The sequence below is a fragment of the Scyliorhinus torazame genome, chromosome 19, assembly GCF_047496885.1.
Source record: "Scyliorhinus torazame isolate Kashiwa2021f chromosome 19, sScyTor2.1, whole genome shotgun sequence".
Classification (NCBI taxonomy): Eukaryota; Metazoa; Chordata; class Chondrichthyes; order Carcharhiniformes; family Scyliorhinidae; genus Scyliorhinus; species Scyliorhinus torazame.
The window spans coordinates 136,656,688-136,678,311 of NC_092725.1; the positions used below are offsets into that span (position 1 = coordinate 136,656,688).

At 45.9% G+C, this 21,624-nt stretch overlaps 1 protein-coding gene across 1 annotated transcript in view; it reads left to right on the plus strand.

Annotated features, from left to right (window-relative positions):
- Positions 1–8,378: 8,378 nt before the first annotated feature.
- Positions 8,379–21,624, plus strand: part of samtor (S-adenosylmethionine sensor upstream of mTORC1) — a 154,630-nt gene continuing 141,384 nt past the window's right edge. Inside the window, exon 1 of the mRNA XM_072485287.1 lies at positions 8,379–8,581. Within this exon, the coding sequence (XP_072341388.1) occupies positions 8,425–8,581 (157 nt within the window). The 5' untranslated portion in view covers positions 8,379–8,424. The remainder of the gene's footprint in view (positions 8,582–21,624) is intronic.

The window sequence follows — 21,624 nt, forward strand, 5'->3', positions numbered from 1 at the left end:
TTTATTCACAGGATGCGGGCCTAGCTGGCTAAGCTAGCATTTATTGGCCATCACTAATTCCCTATGAGGTGATGGTGAACTGCTTTCTTGAAGCGCTGCAGTCCCTGTGCAGCAGGTACACCTATCGTGCTGATATGGAGGGAGTTCCAGGATTTTGACCCAGCAACAGCGAAGGAACAATGATATACTCCCAAGTCAGGGTGGTGAGGGGTATGGAGAACTTGCAGGCGATGGTGTTCCCATGTATCTGCTGCCCTTGTCCTTCTAGATGCTCGTGGTTGTGGGTTTGGAAGATGGTGCTTAAGGTGCCAATCTAGTTGGCTGCTTTATCTTGGATAGCATTGAACTTCTTGAGTGTGGCAGAGATCAGGAATAAGAAGGGTGCAGTCACAATGTTGGGGGTATACTACAGGCCTCCCAACAGCCAGCAGGAGATAGAGGAGCAGATAGGTAGCCAGATTTTGGAAAGGAGTAAAAACAACAGGGTTGTGGTGATGGGAGACTTCAACTTCCCCAATATTGACTGGGACTCACTTAGTGCCAGGGGCTTAGGCGGGGCGGAGTTTGTAAGGAGCATCCAGGAGGGCTTCTTAAAACAATATGTAGACAGTCCAACTAGGGAAGGGGCGTTACTGGACCTGGTATTGGGGAATGAGCCCGGCCAGGTGGTAGATGTGTCAGTAGGGGAGCATTTCGGTAACAGTGACCACAATTCAGTAAGTTTTAAAGTACTGGTGGACAAGGATAAGAGTGGTCCTAGGATGAAGGTGCTAAATTGGGGGAAGGCTAATTATAACAATATTCGGCGGGAACTGAAGAACATAGACTGGGGGCGGATGTTTGAGGGCAAATCAACATCTGACATGTGGGAGGCTTTCAAGTGGCAGTTGAAAGGAATACAGGACCGGCATGTTCCTGTGAGGAAGAAGGATAAATACGGCAATTTCCGGGAATCTTGGATGACGAGTGATATTGTAGGCCTCGTCAAAAAGAAAAAGGAGGCATTTGTCAGGGCTAAAAGGCTGGGAACAGACGAAGCCTGCGTGGAATATAAGGAAAGTAGGAAGGAACTTAAGCAAGGAGTCAGGAGGGCTAGAAGGGGTCACGAAAAGTCTTTGGCAAATAGGGTTAAGGAAAATCCCAAGGCTTTTTACACGTACATAAAAAGCAAGAGGGTAGCCAGGGAAAGGGTTGGCCCACTGAAGGATAGGCAAGGGAATCTATGTGTGGAGCCAGAGGAAATGGGCGAGGTACTAAATGAATACTTTGCATCAGTATTCACCAAAGAGAAGGAATTGGTAGATGTTGAGTCTGGAGAAGGGGGTGTAGATAGCCTGGGTCACATTGTGATCCAAAAAGACGGGGTGTTGGGTGTCTTAAAAAAATATTAAGGTAGATAAGTCCCCAGGGCCTGATGGGATCTACCCCAGAATACTGAAGGAGGCTGGAGAGGAAATTGCTGAGGCCTTGACAGAAATCTTTGGATCCTCGCTGTCTTCAGGGGATGTCCCGGAGGACTGGAGAATAGCCAATGTTGTTCCTCTGTTTAAGAAGGGTAGCAAGGATAATCCCGGGAACTACAGGCCGGTGAGCCTTACTTCAGTGGTAGAGAAATTACTGGAGAGAATTCTTCGAGACAGGATCTACTCCCATTTGGAAGCAAATGGACGTATTAGTGAGAGGCAGCACGGTTTTGTGAAGGGGAGGTCGTGTCTCACTAACTTGATAGAGTTTTTCGAGGAGGTCACTAAGATGATTGATGCAGGTAGGGCAGTGGATGTTGTCTATATGGACTTCAGTAAGGCCTTTGACAAGGTCCCTCATGGTAGACTAGTACAAAAGGTGAAGTCACACGGGATCAGGGGTGAGCTGGCAGGGTGGATACAGAACTGGCTAGGCCATAGAAGGCAGAGAGTAGCAATGGAAGGATGCTTTTCTCATTGGAGGGCTGTGACCAGTGGTGTTCCACAGGGATCAGTGCTGGGACCTTTGCTCTTTGTAGTATATATAAATGATTTGGAGGAAAATGTAACTGGTCTGATTAGTAAGTTTGCAGACGACACAAAGGTTGGTGGAATTGCGGATGGCGATGAGGACTGTCGGAGGATACAGCAGGATTTAGATTGTTTGGAGACTTGGGCGGAGAGATGGCAGATGGAGTTTAATCCGGACAAATGTGAGGTAATGCATTTTGGAAGGTCTAATGCAGGTAGGGAATATACAGTGAATGGTAGAACCCTCAAGAGTATTGAAAGTCAAAGAGATCTAGGAGTACAGGTCCACAGGTCATTGAAAGGGGCAACACAGGTGGAGAAGGTAGTCAAGAAGGCATACGGCATGCTTGCCTTCATTGGCCGGGGCATTGAGTATAAGAATTGGCAAGTCATGTTGCAGCTGTATAGAACCTTAGTTAGGCCACACTTGGAGTATAGTGTTCAATTCTGGTCGCCACACTACCAGAAGGATGTGGAGGCTTTAGAGAGGGTGCAGAAGAGATTTACCAGAATGTTGCCTGGTATGGAGGGCATTAGCTATGAGGAGCGGTTGAATAAACTCAGTTTGTTCTCACTGGAACGAAGGAGGTTGAGGGGAGACCTGATAGAGGTATACAAAATTATGAGGGGCATAGACAGAGTGGATAGTCAGAGGCTTTTCCCCAGGGTAGAGGGGCCAATTACTAGGGGGCATAGGTTTAAGGTGAGAGGGGCAAGGTTTAGAGTAGATGTACGAGGCAAGTTTTTTACGCAGAGGGTAGTGGTTGCCTGGAACTCGCTACCGGAGGAGGTGGTGGAAGCAGGGACGATAGTGACATTTAAGGGGCATCTTGACAAATACATGAATAGGATGGGAATAGAAGGATACGGACCCAGGAAGTGTAGAAGATTGTAGTTTAGTCGGGCAGCATGGTCGGCACGGGCTTGGAGGGCCTGTTCCTGTGCTGTATAACATTTCTTTGTTCTTTGTTGGAGCTGCGCTCATCCAGTTAAGGGGAAAGTATTCCATCAGACCCCTGACATGTGCCTTGTAGATTATAGACAGACTTTGGGGAGTCAGGAGGTGAGTTACTCACCAGGGGATTTCTAGCCTTTGACCTGCTCTTTTAGCCACAGTATCTATATGGCTAATCCAGTTTAGCTTTCGTCAATGGGTAACACCCAGAATGTTGATAGTGGAGGGATTCAGCAATGATAATGCCATTGAATGTCAAAGGGTGATGGTTAGATCCTCTCTTGTTGGAGATGGTCATTGCCTGGCACCTGTGTGGCACGAACGTTCCTTGCCACTTGTCAGCACAATGCTGCATTTGGACATGGACTGCTTCAGTATCCAAGGAGTCACGAATGGTGCTGAACATTGTATAATCATCATTATGATGGACGGAAGGTCATTGATGAAGTAGCTGAAAATGGTTGGGCCTCACACTGTACCCCTGCAGTGATGCCCTGGAGCTGAGCTCCAACAAACACAGTCATCTTCCTGTGTGCTAAATATGACTCCAATCAGTGGAGTTTTCCTCCTTATTCTCATTGACCCAGTTTTGCTCGGGCTTCTTGATCCACATGGAGTCAAATGCGGCCTCAAGGTCAAGGATAGTCTTTCTCACCTCACCACTGGAGTTCAGCTTTTTAGACCATAAGACATAGGAGCGGAAGTAAGGCCATTCGGCCCATCGAGTCCACTCCACCATTCAATCATGGCTGATTTCAACTCCATGTTTGAACCAAGGCTGGAATGAAGTCAGGAGTTGAGTGGCCATAGTGGAACCCAAACTGAGTGTCAGTGAGTAGGTTATTGAAAAGCAAGTGCCACCTAATAGCGATCTCTCCAATCATTTTACTGTTGATCGATAGCAGACTAATGAGGCTACAATTGCTCAGGTTGGATCTGTCCTAGTTTTTAATGCAGAGGACATACCTGGGCTATGTTTCACATTAGTTTTTTTAAATGTACTTTATTCCAAATGTGTAAAAAACAGCAACATATAAAATACATACTCCACAAAATCGCAGTCCACATTTTGTACAATTTCCCCCCTTTTTACCCTCCCCCCCCGCGACAAACGGTTCCTCAAACGTCGTCATGAACAACCATCACTGCATCTCGAAACACTCCACTGACACCCTCAACTCAAACTTAACCTCTCAAACTGGGAAAGTCGTACAAGTCTCCCAGCCAGGCCGCCAGCCGCAGCTGTGTATCCGACGTCCAATTTAGCAGTATCCTTCACCGGACAATTAGAGAGGCGAAGACCACAACATCGGTCCCCTTCCCCTCCAACAGCCCCGGTATATTTCACATTGTAGGATAGATTTCAGTGTTCCTAGAATCTTAGAATCTCCTTCCTCATGGCCGAGGATTCAGGATCACTATCCGTGTGGAGTTTGCATTCTCCCCGTGTCTGCGTGGGTCTCACCCCCACAACCCAAAGATGTTCAGGGTAGGTGGATTGCTCACGCCCCTCTTAATTAGAAAGAGAAAGGATCATACAATCCCTCCAGTGTAGAAGGAGACCATTTGGCCCAAAGAGTCTGCACCAATCCTCTGAAAGAGCACCCTACCTAGGCCCACCCCCATGACTAGGGGTGCAGCAAGTTCTGGAGCACATGTTTTCAGTACTATTGCTGGAATATTGTCAGGGCCCTTAGCTTTTGCAGTATCCATTGCCTTCAGCCGTTTCTTGATACTATGTGGAGTGAATCGTATTGGCTGAGACTGGCATCTGTGATGCTGGGGACCTCCAGAAGAGGTTGAGATGGATCATTAACGAGCCACGTCTGGCTGAAGATTGTACAGAGGTTTTCCATCTGTGTGAAACTGCTGGAAGAAGCCTATATCCAGAAGGCTCACCCCCTGAACATGGCTATATTCTTAGGGGTGTGGAACGGGGGTGGGTTCGAAATTGCACATTGCCGGTTCACGGAGACAACTGCCATGTAAATCAGCAGCGGCCTCCATTCATGTATGATTTTGGTGAGGTAGGTGTCTGAAACCCTAAGTTTTTAGATGGGACCTGGTAGGACCAGCTCAGAACCTTGTGGATCTGTTTGGATAGCCAGCGTGCATTTTGGAGAGGTAAGGTAACCCTTTGAATATGGTCCCAATTCCAGGACACCTTTGGGAGAGATAAGGAGGTAAAGCATCCTTTAGGACAGGTCAGTTGCCCTTTGGATTATTAAACGTAGACATGATTGTGTGTAAAAAGTGCATAAACCCATTGGAACTGTCCAAGCTGTCAAAACTGTCACAGAACTGTTATAGCTGTCAGAGAATGGTGAAGCTGCTAAAGAACTGTCAGAGCTATTTGAAACTGTCAAAGCTGGCAAGGGGTTTAACTCTGCTGAGCTTTATTTTTTTTAAAAAGTGAGGAGTTAAAAAAAATCAATTCTTTATATTTCACTTTGTCTGTTGACATAAACCTGGGGGTCATCATTATCGGATATGAAATGCATGACCGATTTTACAACTTAACATTATCACAGTGGGGTGCCTGTTAAGTGAGCAGTTTGATTAACAAATTCAAGTGGTTATGGACTAGAAATGTTTGTTTTCATAAGAGGTGAGTTGAAGGAATTTCAATGTGTTGAATTGTTTATTATCAACTTGATTTTTTTACAATAGCAACATCATAAATGGGGACATTATTTTAAGTTACCTTGGCTCCTGACCTTTGCCTGAGGTGAATACTAGGTAAGTTTGCATAGAGGGGTTTAGGGCAAAGGATGTTAGGTTGGCATGAGCTGGCACTGTTGGATTGGGAGCTAAAAAGGTCCAAAGGGGGATGAATTGAAGGCCTGGGTTGGCAAGGGTCCATAGGGCTTGGTAGAAAGTCATAAGGTGGCATAGGGAGTATGAGGGGCCATAGGAGTGGGTAGAGGACCATAAGGTGGTATCAGAGGTATTATATATACAATGTCATGGGGTGGGTGAGAGGGCATGAGATGGCATGGGTTGACATGGATGAGGCATGGGGAGTGTGTGGGAGGGTTGAGGTGGGGAGAGCAATGACGATTAGAGGGATTTTTTTTGTTTCCTTCATTTTGAAACAAATTCGACAAAGTGCCGGAGCACAGAGGCCTGGCGTTCTTCCCAGCCTGTCCCCACACTCACTGCCACTTCACTCATCCCAGTGATGACAGGCCAAACATCAGGCCTCCCTGGAACACAATTCCAACTTCTGGGCCTCTTATACCCGGTCAGTTTGGCACAGCCAGGAAAAGTCTTATTTCTGTGCTCCCAACCCAAGTGAAAAATCTGTGTATAAATTCTGGTCCCCTGTCACCCTATGCTCGCTGACCTACATTGTCTCCCAATCAAACATTGTTTTGATTTTAAAATTCTCATCCATGGTCTCACCCCTTCCTATGTCCGAAATCTCCTTCAGCTCCACGACCCTCCAAGATATTTAGTTCTGCCCCTTGCATCTCCAATTTTAATCACTGCTGTCCATGCCTTCTGTTACGTTTTGGAATACCCTCCTTACACCGCTCTGCTTTGTAATGTCACTTCCCTCCATTAAGACACTTATTAAAACCTACGTCTTTAATCAGGTTTTTGTTAATTGATCTACTATCTCCTTATGTGGCTCGATGTCATACTCTGTTTTATAATGCTCCTGTGAAGTGCCTTACATTCAAGGGACTGTATAAATTTAAGTTGTTGAATTGGACTTCATTTTCTCACTTCTATAATCTGGCTTTGGTGCTCATCTAAGGTCTGTGACCTTCTCACTCCTCCGCTCCGCTATGTTTAAACTTAGTTCGCTAGCTCTAAAATTTAGTCCAGGAGGTTCCGGCATAAATTTAAGGAACACTTCGCTCAGTAACTTTTCCATTCCTATCTCCCAATTGTGAGAGCGCCCTTCTTGACTTCTGCCATTTTAACTTTTATCTAGGTTAGAAGGTGCCACCATTACAAAGCTTAATCTGAGATATCAAAAGGGCGGTGGCCTGCTGTATAATTTGAGTATAATAACGAAGAATAAAATAATCAGCTTCATGTGTAGTCTCGTGCTTTGTTCCTGCGTATTTTTCCTCATTGAAATGCACCAGTAAAAGAATGGGGAATTATTTTAAAAGTGGCTCACTTCAGCTTCCAACCATTGTTAAAGATGATGATGTTAGCTACACTTAATGACAGTGGAGGTTTTGCTGGGGTGTAAAGTTGTTGTAGGCATACAACGCTACTGGCCCTGTGTTGCTTGGGTCCTTTTGCAAAGCTGTTGCAATCACTCTCACTGTTAATCCCCTTGCTCAAGACACAAGAGTGGGAATGCAATTCTTTTGTCTTAAATAAATACTCAATGGGCGAGCTCAATGGAAAAAGAAAAATTGCCCTTGGTCTCAAGCCCTTGCTGCTTCCCCAATTACAAATTTTGTGTCCAGAGCAGGAGCAAGATCAGGAGACAAGGAATCTGTGATTGGAGGAGTTGGCATAGGAGCATGGCAGAGGCAGAATGTGTGATTGGAGAAGCGGCTCCTCACAGACTTTTCTTTCATGGTCACCCCCATGATTGAATATTCCAGGTCTTTGAGGGCAAATTAGCTGGTTGGCCCCATGTCTTTTGAACCCTGGGTTTGGGTACTGGTACAGCACACAACAGCTTTTATTAAATTAAATTCAATAAAAATGGTTGCTTGTGAGCTGGCATTAGACAAATTGACAATGAAACTCGTTGGATTTTTGTAGAAACTCAATTTGACTATTGCCCTTCAGGGAAGACAATGGTCCTGATTCCCTGGTGACGAAAAGGCTTTGGGAAATTAAGGAAGGAGCTACTCGTAGCTGAGTCATAGGAGAATCATAGAATCCCTACATTCGGCCCTTCGAGTCTGCACCGACCGTCTGAAAGAGCACACCACCCAAGCCCACTCCCAATAACCTCTTAACTACACATGTTAGGACACTAAGGGGCAATTTAGCGTGGCCAGTCCACCTAACCTGCACATCTTTGGACTGTAGGAGGAAACCGGAGCACCTGGAGGAAACCCACACGCACACACGGGGAGAACGTGCAGACTCCGCACAGACAGCGAGCCGAGGCGGGAGTCGCTAGCGATGTGAGGCAGCGGTGCATTCTAAAATCCACAGCATTTGAAAACTTTATCAAGGACAATATCACTAGCTGCCGTTGCCTGTTCCAGAACCGCCTTTCGGCGGCCAGCGGCCTTCCTCAGGCCCACCGGCGGCGGACACCCAGCTAGGCCCAGCCGCGCCTCCCCCCCGGGAGCAGGCCCAATGGCAGTGCGCACGCGCGCGGCGAGCCTCCCAACTTGACCTCCGGAACTCGGCCGACTCGCCTCCCGCGCACCAGCCAATGGGCTGGGCTGGGCGGGGCCGCCGGAGCCGAGCACCGCCGGACATTGCCGAACGCCGCCGAGCCGGAGCCTGAGGACGCCGGGGAGGGCCGAGCGCTCGCCAGCCAGCATGGAGGAGGGCGGCGGATGGAACGGTGTCCGGCTGGCCCAGCGGGCGGCCGCAGAGCCGGCGCTCGCCTCCGAAGGGGACAGGAAGAGGGAGCAGGAGAAACTCTCCGGGGTGGTGAAGAATGTCCATCGGAAACTGCGCAAGAAATATCGAGAAGGTAAAAAAATATATATGTGAAGAGATGGGGGGAGTGAGGGAGGGTAGGAGTGAGGAGGGACGAGTGAGGGAGGCCCGCCACGGCCCAGCCAGCCAGCCTCAGGCGCAGACACAGCCAGGGGATGGACTTGGTGAGCAACTTAGCCGGACCCCCTGCTCGCTGAGCCCCTTTGGGGCCGGCCCCGTGCAGATCAGTGATTTCTAATCTTGTTTACTCGCTGGCTGCGAATCAGTTATCTTTCAGCCTGTTAACGCTCCCGTTGCTGTGATATAAACAACAGCACCGCCGGGCACCTTACTTTTTGCACAAATACCCCAGCCTTTGTTCACTATCTCTGTGATCTTCCAGACCCTCCCCCTTCAGCTTTCCTTTCCCAGCAGGTTTTTGTCCACCCATTTGAAAGGGTGTAATGTTTTGCTTCAAAGTGAGTCAATTTATGAGCGTTTCCCAGTTGTACTGTCAAGTAGTTTTCCTCCTCCTGATTGCTCCTAGTCCTGTGTGTGTGTGTGTGTGTGGTGAAATGGGTGGCTTGCTCCAGGAGGTTGAACTGTTTGGGGGTTTTTGCCCAATTGGCTGAACCAGTGTCAATTGCTGTGTGATTTTTCTGACTCATGATATTAAGGTCGCGAGCAGCGATGCGGGTCGATTCCCCCAAATGCTTGAAATTTTAAACCTACCCCAGGGCAGCAGGAGAAAGGTACACACCTGAAGGTCAAAGGAGTTGGTTCTGCCGTTGTCAGTGACAAAGGGGCCCATGAAACACCCTTGTTGCTTACTCATCGACTGTCGGATTGGGAAAATACCACAAATGTACTTTTAGTTGTGAAATCTGGATTGATTGTGGTGTAATAAACAGAATGCTTGTTCTCCGTGCCAGGAGCAAAAAAACATTTTGGTCTATGAGCAACATTTGTCTCTAATCTCTGAGATCGGAGTACTGGTGGACATTGGAACAGTTCTGCAAACCTCCAAATGGGAAGCCTCTGTGGCTCCCGGGTTGAGCTTGTGAGAAGGATTTGGAAGTGCAACTGGTAACTTGGCTGAATCTTTGAGGTTGGTAACTAAAGTGATCAGTTCTTTAAAGTAAACTATAAAAGGTCATCTCCGGTAGAATCCCTTGACCAAAACCTTCACGGTGTACTTGACCTTCAGTAGGTACACAACTCCATCACGTCTCCCAACCATACTGAGGTGCTCTGGTGGAGATGCAGACCTCCACCCCAGCAGAACATATCTCCGGGCAATCAACGAAGCGAAGGCAAGAACATCTTCTCCCGCACCTGTCTGCAGCCCTGGCGAGTCCAGCACGGGCAGGTCTCCAGTTCACAATCGCTGACATGGTGCTAAAGAAGGAGACCCAAAAGCTCACAGGCTTGGGACAAGACTAGGACATGTGCGCGTGGTTGGCCGGACCCCCGGAACATGTCATTTACCTCTGAAAAGAAAGGACTCCTCCTAGACTTGTTCAGGTGCGCCCTAAACACCACTTTAAGCTGATCAAAACAGCCTTGCACGTGGAGTTCACCCTGCAATGGGCCTCATTCAACAGCTCACCATCAGCTCCTCCTCCCACCCAGCCTTTACCCCTTCCCCTGAAGCCGAATCTTCTGCCAGAATCCACCCATGAATGCTGGATGTGCTACCCTCCTCCTCTGACCCTGCGAGCAAAAGGACCCTTTCTGGCGCCGGGAATGCCAGGAAGGTACATCGTATAAAATTCCAAACATGGATATCTGAATAAGTCCGAGCCTGTGAGCCTAAACTTCACAGTCAATTCCTCTAGACTGGCAAACCGCCCCTCCTGAAACAGGTCTCCTAATCTCTCCAGTCCCCTCCCTCCCCTCACTGTTTTGGGGTCCGGCCAACCACACACACATGTTCTGGTCTTGTCTCAAGCTTGTAAGCTTTTGGGTCTCCTTCTTCAGCACCCCAAACGTGGCGTCCAATCTCGTCGTCTCAATCCGATGGTTATCACAGATGGGGGCCAGCTTCGACAATGACCAAAGTTTGAACTGTAGTCTGAATTGCCTCTGCCGTGGAATCAACCACTGGACTTGAAGAGTATTTTGTTGGCGAGAGCGGGAGCGAAGCTGTCACCAATGCCCCAAACCAGATCCCCTGCACGATCTCGCCTCTATCTGCGCCAAAGTAGACCCTGGGTCGCTACACCAACCTAACAGCTTCTCAGCGTTAGAAGCGTCCCCACCCCCCCTCCCCCGTCTCTTTGAAGGACTACCCTATGAGTCCTTGGATTATTGCTCGCCCATATAAAGGATGATATCATCTTATCGACCTTCCCTGTGAAGCTTCCTATCAGAAGTTTTCAAAAGTTTTAAATGGTCTGTTAACTTTCTCCTAGGTGGACACCAGTCACTCCTCGAGTCCCTAATCTGAACGTTCTCCCGAGAGGCCGCCTGCCGCTTCAGTTGGTGAGCTAAAAGACGGCTGGCTTTCTCCCCGTATTCGTAAATAACCACCTTTGAACGCCATAGCTGGTGCACCACCTTTCCTATAGACAACAGATCAAACTGCGACTGCTGTTTCTTCCTGCTTGCCAGGAGCTATGGGGTTGGGTCCTTCGAGTACCTATGGACCATCTCCATAATATCGTCCACTAGCTTCTGACGCTTTTCTATAGACTCTGATCTACTTTTATGATATCTCACCTCTAATCACCGCCTGCAACATCACCCCAATTCGGGGCATATACATTTACCAGCATCATTAACTTGCCTGCCAGTGACCATCACGTACCTACCACCCTGATCCGCCACAACCTTGTCTGCCACAAAACGGACCCATTAATTAAAATTGTCATCTCCTGGGCCCGACCGTCAAAGCCTGAATAAATGCCTGGCTCACCCACCCCCTCCAGCCTGATCTGGTTCCTCACCCGCAAGTGGGTCTCCTGCAAAAGCACTACGTCAGCTCTTAAATTCTTCAGGTGCAAAAAATCCTCAACCTTTTCACTCCACTCCCTAAACCCCTTGCATCCAGGTGACAAGTCTAATTGGGGGCCTCTCACTCCAAACCAGAGTCAGGCATTTGCACCATAAGACCATAAGACATAGGAGCGGAAGTAAAGCCATTCGGCCCTTCGAGTCCATTCCACCATTCAATCATGGCTGATTTCAACTCCATTTACCTGCTCTCTCTCCATAGCCCTTAATTCCTCGAGAAATCAAGAATTTATCAACTTCTGTCTTAAAGACACTCAACGTCCCGGCCTCCACCGCCCTCTGTGGCAATGAATTCCACAGACCCACCACTCTCTGGCTGAAGAAATTTCTCCTCATCTCTGTTCTAAAGTGACTTTTATTCTAAGGCTGTGCCCCCGGGTCCTAGTCTCCCCTGCTAATGGAAACAACTTCCCTACGTCCACCCTATCTAAGCCATTCATTATCTTGTAAGTTTCTATTAGATCTCCCCTCAACCTCCTAAACTCCAATGAATATAATCCCAGGATCCTCAGACGTTCATCGTATGTTAGGCCTGCCATTCCTGGGATCATCCGTGTGAATCTCCGCTGGACCCGCTCCAGTGCCAGTATGTCCTTCCTGAGGTGTGGGGCCCAAAATTGCTCACAGTATTCTAAATGGGGCCTAACTAGTGCTTTACAAAGCTTCAAAAGTACATCCCTGCTTTTATATTCCAAGCCTCTTGAGATAAGTGACAACATTGCATTTGCTTTCTTAATTACGGACTCAACCTGCAAGTTTAACTTTAGAGAATCCTGGACTAGGACTCCCAAGTCCCTTTGCACTTCAGCATTATGAATTTTGTCACCGTTTAGAAAATAGTCCATGCCTCTATTTTTTTTTTTCCAAAGTGCAAGACCTCGCACTTGCCCACGTTGAATTTCATCAGCCATTTCTTGGACCACTCTCCTAAACTGTCTAAATCTTTCTGCAGCCTCCCCACCTCCTCCATACTACCTGCCCCTCCACCTATCTTTGTATCATCGGCAAACTTAGCCAGAATGCCCCTAGTCCCGTCATCTAGATCGTTAATATATAAAGAGAACAGCTGTGGCCCCAACACTGAACCCCCTGCGGGACACCACTCGTCACCGGTTGCCATTACGAAAAAGAACCTTTTATCCCAACTCTCTGCCTTCTGCCTGACAGCCAATCGTCAATCCATGTTAGTACCTTGCCTCGAATACCATGGGCCCTTATTTTACTCAGCAGTCTCCCGTGAGGCACCTTATCAAAGGCCTTTTGGAAGTCAAGATAGATAACATCCATTGGCTCTCCTTGGTCTAACCTATTTGTTATCTCTTCAAAGAACTCTAACAGATTTGTCAGGCACAACCTCCCCATACTAAATCCATGCTGACTTGTCCTAATCCGACCCTGCACTTCCAAGAATTTAGAAATCTCATCCTTAACGATGGATTCTAGAATTAGGTTAGGCTAATTGGCCTATAATTTTCCATCTTTTTTCTTGTTCCCTTCTTGAACAGGGGGGTTACAACAGCGATTTTCCAATCCTCTGGGACTTTCCCTGACTCTAGTGACTTTTGAAAGATCATAACTAACGCCTCCACTATTTCTTCAGCTATCTCCTTTAGAACTCTAGGATGTAGCCCACCTGGGCCTGCAGATTTATCAATTTTTAGACCTCTTAGTTTCTCTAGCACTTTCTCCTTTGTGATGGCTACCATATTCAACTCTGCCCCCTGACTCTCCTGAATTGTTGGGATATTACTCATGTCTTCTACTGTGAAGACTGACGCAAAGTACTTATTTAGTTCCTCAGCTATTTCCTTGTCTCCCATCACTAGATTGCCAGCGTCATTTTGGAGCGGCCCAATGTCTACTTTTGACTCCCGTTTGTTTTTAATGTATTTAAAGAAAATTTTACTATCATTCCTAATGTTACTGGCTAGCCTACCTTCATATTTGATCCTCTCTTTCCTTATTTCTCTCTTTGTTATCCTCTGTTTGTTTTTGTAGCCTTCCCAATCTTCAGACTTCCCACTACTCTGCCACATTATAGGCTTTCTCTTTTGCTTTGATGCATTCCCTGACTTCCTTTTTCAGCCATGGCTGCCTAATCCCCCCTTACTTTTCTTTGGGATGAACCTCTACTGTGTCCTCAATTACTCCCAGAAACTCCTGCCATTGCTGTTCTACTGTCTTTCCCACCAGGCTCTGCTCCCAGTCGATTTTCGTCAGTTCCTCCCTCCTGCCCCTGTAGTTACCTTTATTTAACTGTAACACCTTTACATCTTATTCTACCTTCTTTCTTTCAAATTGCAGACTGAATTCTACCATATTATGATCACTGCCTCCTACGTGTTCCCTTACTTTAAGTAGGAGTATCCAGTCCTTAACGCCAAATACCTGGGCCCAAGGTCCAACTAAAGTGGCCACTAACCTCGCCCTCAAGGTGAGACATAGAAAAACCTTTGGCCACCGTCAGATCTCTATTTCTCTCCCCCCCCCCCCCAATAAACCTGCAAATTGCCAACCAGAGAAAAATACTCCCTCCTCGCCAACCCCCCGAGCCCCCTCTCAACAAACATGCCAGGCCCATTTAACCCCATCTAAATGGGTCCGTCAAGCTGCAACCCCCCCCTCACCACCTTACGCCCGTTCACGAGCTAAAGTTTTATTGCCAGTGAGATAATACCGGCCAGGGTGTACATCAAAGAACAAAGAAAAAGAAAGCTCCCTAGTCTGCCCCCATTGCAAATCGATAACAAAATCCAACGCCCTTGCAATGCTTAACTTCCCACCGAGGGTCATTACCTTAACCAATATCCCCCAACAGCATTGGCCCCCTCATCCCCCATCATACAGCATGTACAAAATATGAAACATCCCAAATAAACCCTTCCCCTCTGCCCCCATTAAACTCATTTAATTAAATCCCAGCCCTTGCTCCTTGTCAAAAGCCTCCGTCTCTTCCAATGTATTGAAAAACAGTCTTTTGACCCAAAAGTAACTCTCACACTCGCTGAGTACACCCCTCCAAACCTCACTCCGTTCTTGTATAATGCTGACTTGGCCTTATTAAAGGCCCGTGCCTCTTCGCCAACTCCGTTCCAACATCCTGGTATAAAAATACTCAGTCGGCTTCGAGCCCTCCGGCAACTCCGCGATTCTGAGGTTCTGTCGTCTCGCCCTGTTCTCCAGGTCATTCACCCTTTCCTCCAGGTTCTTGTTTCTCTCCTCCACTATCTGGATCTCAGCTTCCAACAAGGTATTTGGTCACTATGCAGTGACAAGGCTACATCCTTCAGCATCTCTCCATGTTCTTTCACAGTCCCCCAAGGTTTTTCGCAGGTTCTCCAGATTCGAGCCAAGTGCCTCAGTTGACTTTTTCAGGATTTCCACCACCTTTCCTTGTTTATCAAACTGTCTCGAATTGCATTTCAAAGTCTTGCGCCAGCACCCCTGTCAGTGTAACCACAGAGGTGCTGGTCCAGGAGCTCTTATCTTCTGTCGTGGGAGGCACAGTGGCGCCGTGGTTAGCACTGCTGCCTACGGCGCTGAGGACCTGGGTTTGATCCCGGCCCCGGGTCACTGTCTGTGTGGAGTTTGCACATTCTCCCTGTGTCTGCATGGGTTTCACTCCCACAACCCAAAGATGTTCTTTGTTCTTCTTTGGCGTTCAAAAGGCAGCTTGACAAACACATGGATAGGATGGGTATAGAGGAATACGGCACAAGGAAATGCTGAGGGTTTTGGCATGGGTTGGTATGACCAGTACAGGTTTCGAGGGCTGAAGGGCCTGTTCCTGTGCTGTATTCTTTATGTGTAGGGTAGGTGGATGGCCACGCTAAATTGCCCCTTGGGCAAAAAATATTGGATACTGTAAATTTATTCAAAATAAAAGAAAATCTTATGTAGTAACCTTCTTTGTTGCACTGTATCAAATGCCTTTTGGAATCCAAATACATCATATCTAATTGTTCTCCTTTATCCACCCTGCTTGTTACATCCTCAGTGTAGCTCAATATTTCAGCAACATTGCCCTTAGTCGATAGATATTGGTTTATTGCAGATTAGCATGGTGGAAGGGGCAGCACAGTGGTTAGCACTGTTGCTTCACAGCTCTAGGGTACAGGTTCGATTCCCGGCTCGGTCATTGTCTGTGGAGTCTGCATGTTCTCCCCGTGTCTGCGTGGGTTTCCTCCGGGTGCTTCGGTTTCCTTCCACAAATCCCGAAAGACGTGCTGTTCGGTAATTTGGACATTCTGAATTCTCCTTCTGTGTACCCGAACAGGTTCCAGAATGTGGTGACATGGGGATTTTTACTGTAACTTCATTGCAGTGTTAATGTAAGCCTACTTGAGACAATAAAGATTATTAAAGATTATTACATTGTAATGAAATACACATAAAACAAGTAAGTCAAAACATAGTAAAAGACAATCGTTAAAATAAAAGTATAACATAATAAGAGGATTGGACAATTATAATAATTTCAGTGTAAAAAGAATTATAATACATTGCAAAATGCAAGTCTCCTTAATTTACAAAATTAAAAAATGACTGGTCCACTGCACTCTGCATATGGTCCATAGATCATATGTTGTCAGGTTGAGTTCATTAAATTCTCAATCACTTGCTTACTGTTTATGAGTTTTATAATGGAACGGATTGAGCTTTCTCGTAGTCTGTTTTGTATCTTTGAGCATGTGAAGTCTTCCATTTGCTCTCTGAAGCATTTTACACACTTGGTAATCCTATTAGAGATCACTTTCAATTTTAAAATTCCTAATAGTCGAATGGGGCTGGTTTAGCTCAGTGGGTTAGACAGCTGGTTTGTAATGCAGAACAAGGCCAGCAGCACGGGTTCAATTCCGGGTTCAGTGTGGCTGAGAATTCTGAATTCTCCCTCCGTGTACCCGAACAGGCTCTGGAATGTGGCGACAAGGGCTTTTCACAGTAACTTCATTGCAGTGTTAATGTAAGCCTACTTGTGACAATAAAAAGATTATTATTATTACACAATCTCAACATTGTCTAAATTGATGAGAGGGGGATGGGGGAAAATCAGGAGGGCAGCGTAACAGTAGTCCAACAGCATGTTGTTTATATCTATTTGTAAAATGTGGGTGTTGCTGACAAGGCTCGAATTTGTTGCCCATTCCTAATTGCCCTAGAGCAGTTAAAAGTTAACCACATTGCTGTGGGTCTGGAATCACATTGGGGCTGGACCGGGTTAAAATGGCGGCATTCCTTCCCTTAAGGACATTTGTGAACCAGATGGGTTTTTATGACGAATGATGATACTTTCATAGTTCTCATTACTGAGACTACCTTTCAGTTTAAGGTTTTATAAAAAAAAAATTGAATTTAAATTCCACAACTTGATGTCGTAGAATTTGAGCACGCGTCATGAGAGCAATTCCCTACATTGCCCTATTACTAATCCAGTGGCATTACCACAATGCCACCATCCCCTGGCTCCCATGGAAAGAATTCTACATGGGTCAGAACAAACAATTAATATATTTGCATTTTATTGAAAGGAGAACCATGTTATTACATTGGTTTGAGATAACTTGGATGCCAAGTCAAATGGAATATTACAACAATAATAACTACATGGATTGTACTGTAGTCTTGTTTTGAAAGCAGTTTAGAATGGACAGCTGGAGTCTCTTTGGCCAGCTACTGTTTTGAGGAATAACTTGTTGTCCACTCCATCATATCTTCATGAGCTTGCCTTTTATATCTGGAAATAGACAAAACCATTATGGACGAACCACACTGGATATCGTTAACGTTTGCTTTCAAAAGTGAAGGTCTTTGGTAAAAGAAAGTCTCCGCTATGGCTCTGTGATAGCATTCTCCTCTCTGATCAGAAAGTTACAGGTCCCCCTCCAGACCTGAACGCAAAGTCTAGGTTATTACTACTGCCTCGTGCTGAGAGTGCCGCTTTGTTGGTGGTGCCATTTTCTAGATAAAACAGTAAACCCAAAGCACTTGCTACCTCTAAAATGGATGTAAAAGATCCTATATTTTGAAGATGAGTGGCAGTCTTCCCAGTATCCTGACTGATGTTTTATGAGATAGTGCCCCAATGAAATTGGCTGCCATGCTTTCAACATTACAACAGCGACTGCACCACAAAAGTACTTAATTGGCAGTAAACTTCTCTGAATCATCCTGGAATCATAAAAGATACTATATAAATGCAGGTCTTCCTCCCTTCAAAACAAAATGGATCAAACTAGAGCCAAGGAATAATGCATCACAGAAGGAGCCATTTGGCCCACCGTGCTTGTTGCAGTTTCTTGAAGAATTATAAATCAGTCCTAAGAACATAAGAACTAGGAACACGAGTAGGCCATCTGGCCCCTCGAGCCTGCTCCACCATTTAATGAGCTCATGGCTGATCTTTGTGGACACAGCTCCACTCACCGGCCCGTACACCATATCCCCGAATCCCTTTATTCTTTAGAAAGGTATCTTATCTTTTTCTTTAAAAACGTTTAAAGAAGGAGCCTCAACTGCTTCACTGGGCAAGGAATTCCAGAGATTCACAACCCTTTGGGTGAAGAAGTTCCTCCTACACTCCGTCCTAAATCTACTTCCCCTTATTTTGAGGCTATGCCCCCTAGTTCTGCTTTCCCCGACCAGGGCGGGCGGGCTCTGGGGTCCTTGGGGGTGGCGTTGGGCGATTTGGCCCCGGGGGGTGCCCCCACGGTGGCCTGGCCCACGATCGGGGCCCACCGATCCGCGGGTGGGCCTGTGCCGTGGGGGTACTCTTTTCCTTCCGCCTTCGCCACGGTCTCCACCATGGCGGAGGCGGAAGAGACTCCCTCCACAGCGCATGCGCGGGGATGCCGTGAGCGGCCGCTAACGCTCCCGCGCATGCGCCGCCCGGCAATGTCATTTCCGCACCAGCTGGCGGGGCACTTCCGCCAGCTGGCAGGGCGGAAATCAGTCCGGCGCGGGCCTAGCCCCTCAAGGTTAGGACTCGGCCCCCGGCCCCCCAAGATGAGGAGGATTCCGCACCTTTGGGGCGGCGCGATGCCCAATTGATTTGCGCCGCTTTTGGCGCCGGTCGGCGGACATCGCGCCGATACCGGAGCATTTCGCCCATTGTTTGGGACCACTCAAATCTTTCAATTCATTGCTGTTACTTCAGATACTCGGGAAATAAAGGAATTCAAAAACTAAATGCTGGAAATCTGAACACGCACAGTTGGATATGGGTCAGTTTGTAAAAGGGCAGTTAACTGTTTCCAAGGGGTAATTTACTTAGTGTGGAATGAATTAACTTTTTCACGTGATGTTGCATTAGTATGGAGACAGTTTCTGGGTAAATTCATCTTCCAAAGTAACGTTTAACTTCATCTTCCAAAGTAACGTTTATTTGTTTAAGGTAATATTTACAGTTTGAGGTTCTTCCAGTATATTTTCTTGAAAGCAGGTGGTGTTTCTTATGAACCTGTATATCTCGCTCTTTTATATGTATTAACAGCATAACCCAGGCCAAACAATTTATCCTGGTAAATTGCTTTCTGGAAGACGTGGCATGCCCACTGTGCGTCTTGTCAATTTAGAAGACTGGAAATATTCATGTAGCTAGACAACATGGCCAATTTATTTCCACTTGTGCTGATTCAGAAGCAAAATCATAGACAAAATACTGTACAGCACAGGTGCTTAAGCTGCTCATCTTTGTGGTTCATAGAGGTGCATACCATGAGCTTTCGGCATGGTAGCACAGTGGTTAGCATTGTTGCTTCACAGTGCCAGGGACCCTGGTTTGATTCCAATCTAGGTTCACTGTGTGGAGTCTGCACGTTCTGTGTGGAGCCTGTGTGGGTTTCCTCCAACGTCAATGTAATCCTACTGGTGACACTAATAAAGATTGTTATTATCATAAACATTATCCCATTCATGTGCATTTATTTCTTGATACACTGTTTGAGTCATCCATTAATGAAATCTCCTCGCCAAAAACAGTTCCTTCATATCCGCCATACAAAACCACAACAGTACAAACATTGAGTATGGAATATTAAACACCACTAGGGTTTGTTATTTGAACCTAATAAGAATTTTTATTTGTGTCGCAAGTTACATTAACACTGCAATGAAGTTACTGTGAAAATCCCCTAGTCGCCGCACTCCGGGTACACTGAGGGAGAATTCAGAATGTCCAATTCACCCAATAAGCACGTCTTTCGGGACTTCTGGGAGGAAACCGGAGCACCGGGAGGAAACCCACGCAGACACGGGGAGAATGTGCAGACTCCGTACAGACAGTGACCCAAGCCAGGAATTGAACCTGGGACCCTGGCGTTGTGAAGCAACAGTGCTAACTAATGTGCTAAAGTGCAGCCCTGAAGGGCCAGGCTGTCTAGGCATGTGCTCAGTGAGTTACATTTTCAGATTCCTACTCTAACATAATCGATAACGTATACTTGATTTTGCTATGACGGTTTAAAAGTTGATTCATAGTTCCACCAGTCTTTTTTATTAAATCCTTGTAAAGACCCAATCTCTGTAGGTGCATATAAACTGCAACTTAGTGGGATTTGGTCTACCTTTCATATATAATGAACTATGAACAAACAAATGTGTCTCAGAAGATTAGTGTGTTAAAATTGTGTTTTAATCTTCAAAGCTCATGCAGTTTCTTTGAAAGATGAGACCTTATCACCCTTCAAGATTGTGTTATCATTGGAAAATGGCACATCTGCTCATTACACCAAGGAAGTTAAAATAATTCATATAGAGAGAAACCAATAAGCCAATCTAACCTTATTGATACCACAGTTAATAATAACTCCTAACTAATGAACAAACATGTTTTCTGTCTGTTTATTCTTTATTGAATGAGATGAATTCCTAACTAACAGGAGACATATTCCTTTCTGCAGTTGAGCTAACCAGATCAGTGCATTTCCTTATTTCTGATACCTTTCATCCAGCATTTTCTTCCTGAAGTTAATAATTATTCAGCCATTCAAATCTGCTGACCTTTATTTATCTGTCTTTACCTCTGTACTTTCATGTGGCTTTTTTTATGCTACACTAGGAAATTATCTTACCAAGCCATGATCTAATTGCAAATTCTGGTAGCTGGATTGTTTGAAACATAAAATATAGAAGCAGGAATGGCCATAAGGCCCAAGGAGCATGCATGGTCAATCATTATAATTGTGATTGAAATTCTATATCAGTGTAATTTTTTCATTGTTCTCTTTTTCTTTGATTCTTTTAGTGTCCATAAATTTATTGATCCCAGTTGTGAGCATATTTATCAACTGAGCTTCCACATCCCTTTGGAGTCGAGATTCACAGCCCTCTGAGTCGCAAATGGCTGTCCCCTTCTGTAGTCTCAGTAAAGCCTGACAAAATTATACAAGACTTCCTTACTCTTATACGCCAACACCCTTGCAGTGAAGCTAAACATATTGTTTGCCTTTTTAATTATTTGTTGCACCTGCGTATTAATTTGCTGTGATTTGTGTACAAAGCCATCCAAATCCCTCTGAATACTAGCTGTCTAGTTACTGCTGTCATCTTCTAAAAAAAATATTTCTACCCACCAAAGTGGATAATTTCACACTTTCTCACATTGTACTCCATCTGCCACTATCTTGCTCAATCGTGTAAACTCTATACCCCTTTGGAGGCTCCGTGCATCCTCACAGTTTACTTTCCAGCATCATTGGTAAGTGTGGTATATTACTCTAGGCCCTCGCATCTAAGTCATTGATACAGATTGTAAATAGCTAAGGCCCAAGCTCTGTTTCTTGAAGTATGTTACTAGTTGCATCCTGCCATCCTGAAAATGACTTGCTTATTTGTACTGTTTTCTCTCTGTAAACCAATCTTCAATCCATATTAATACACCAAATAACTTCTGAAAATCCAAGTACACTACCTGATTTCCCCTTCTACTTTGCGCGTGACACCATCAAAATCTCCTCCTAGATTTGTTAAACATACTGTCCTTGATCTCAAATTGATGCTGCATAATATTAGCACAGATTTTGCAATTCTAATGTGTGCTAAACTGTCAGCATTTGGTGCCATTATTCCACTTGATCTGTGCACATG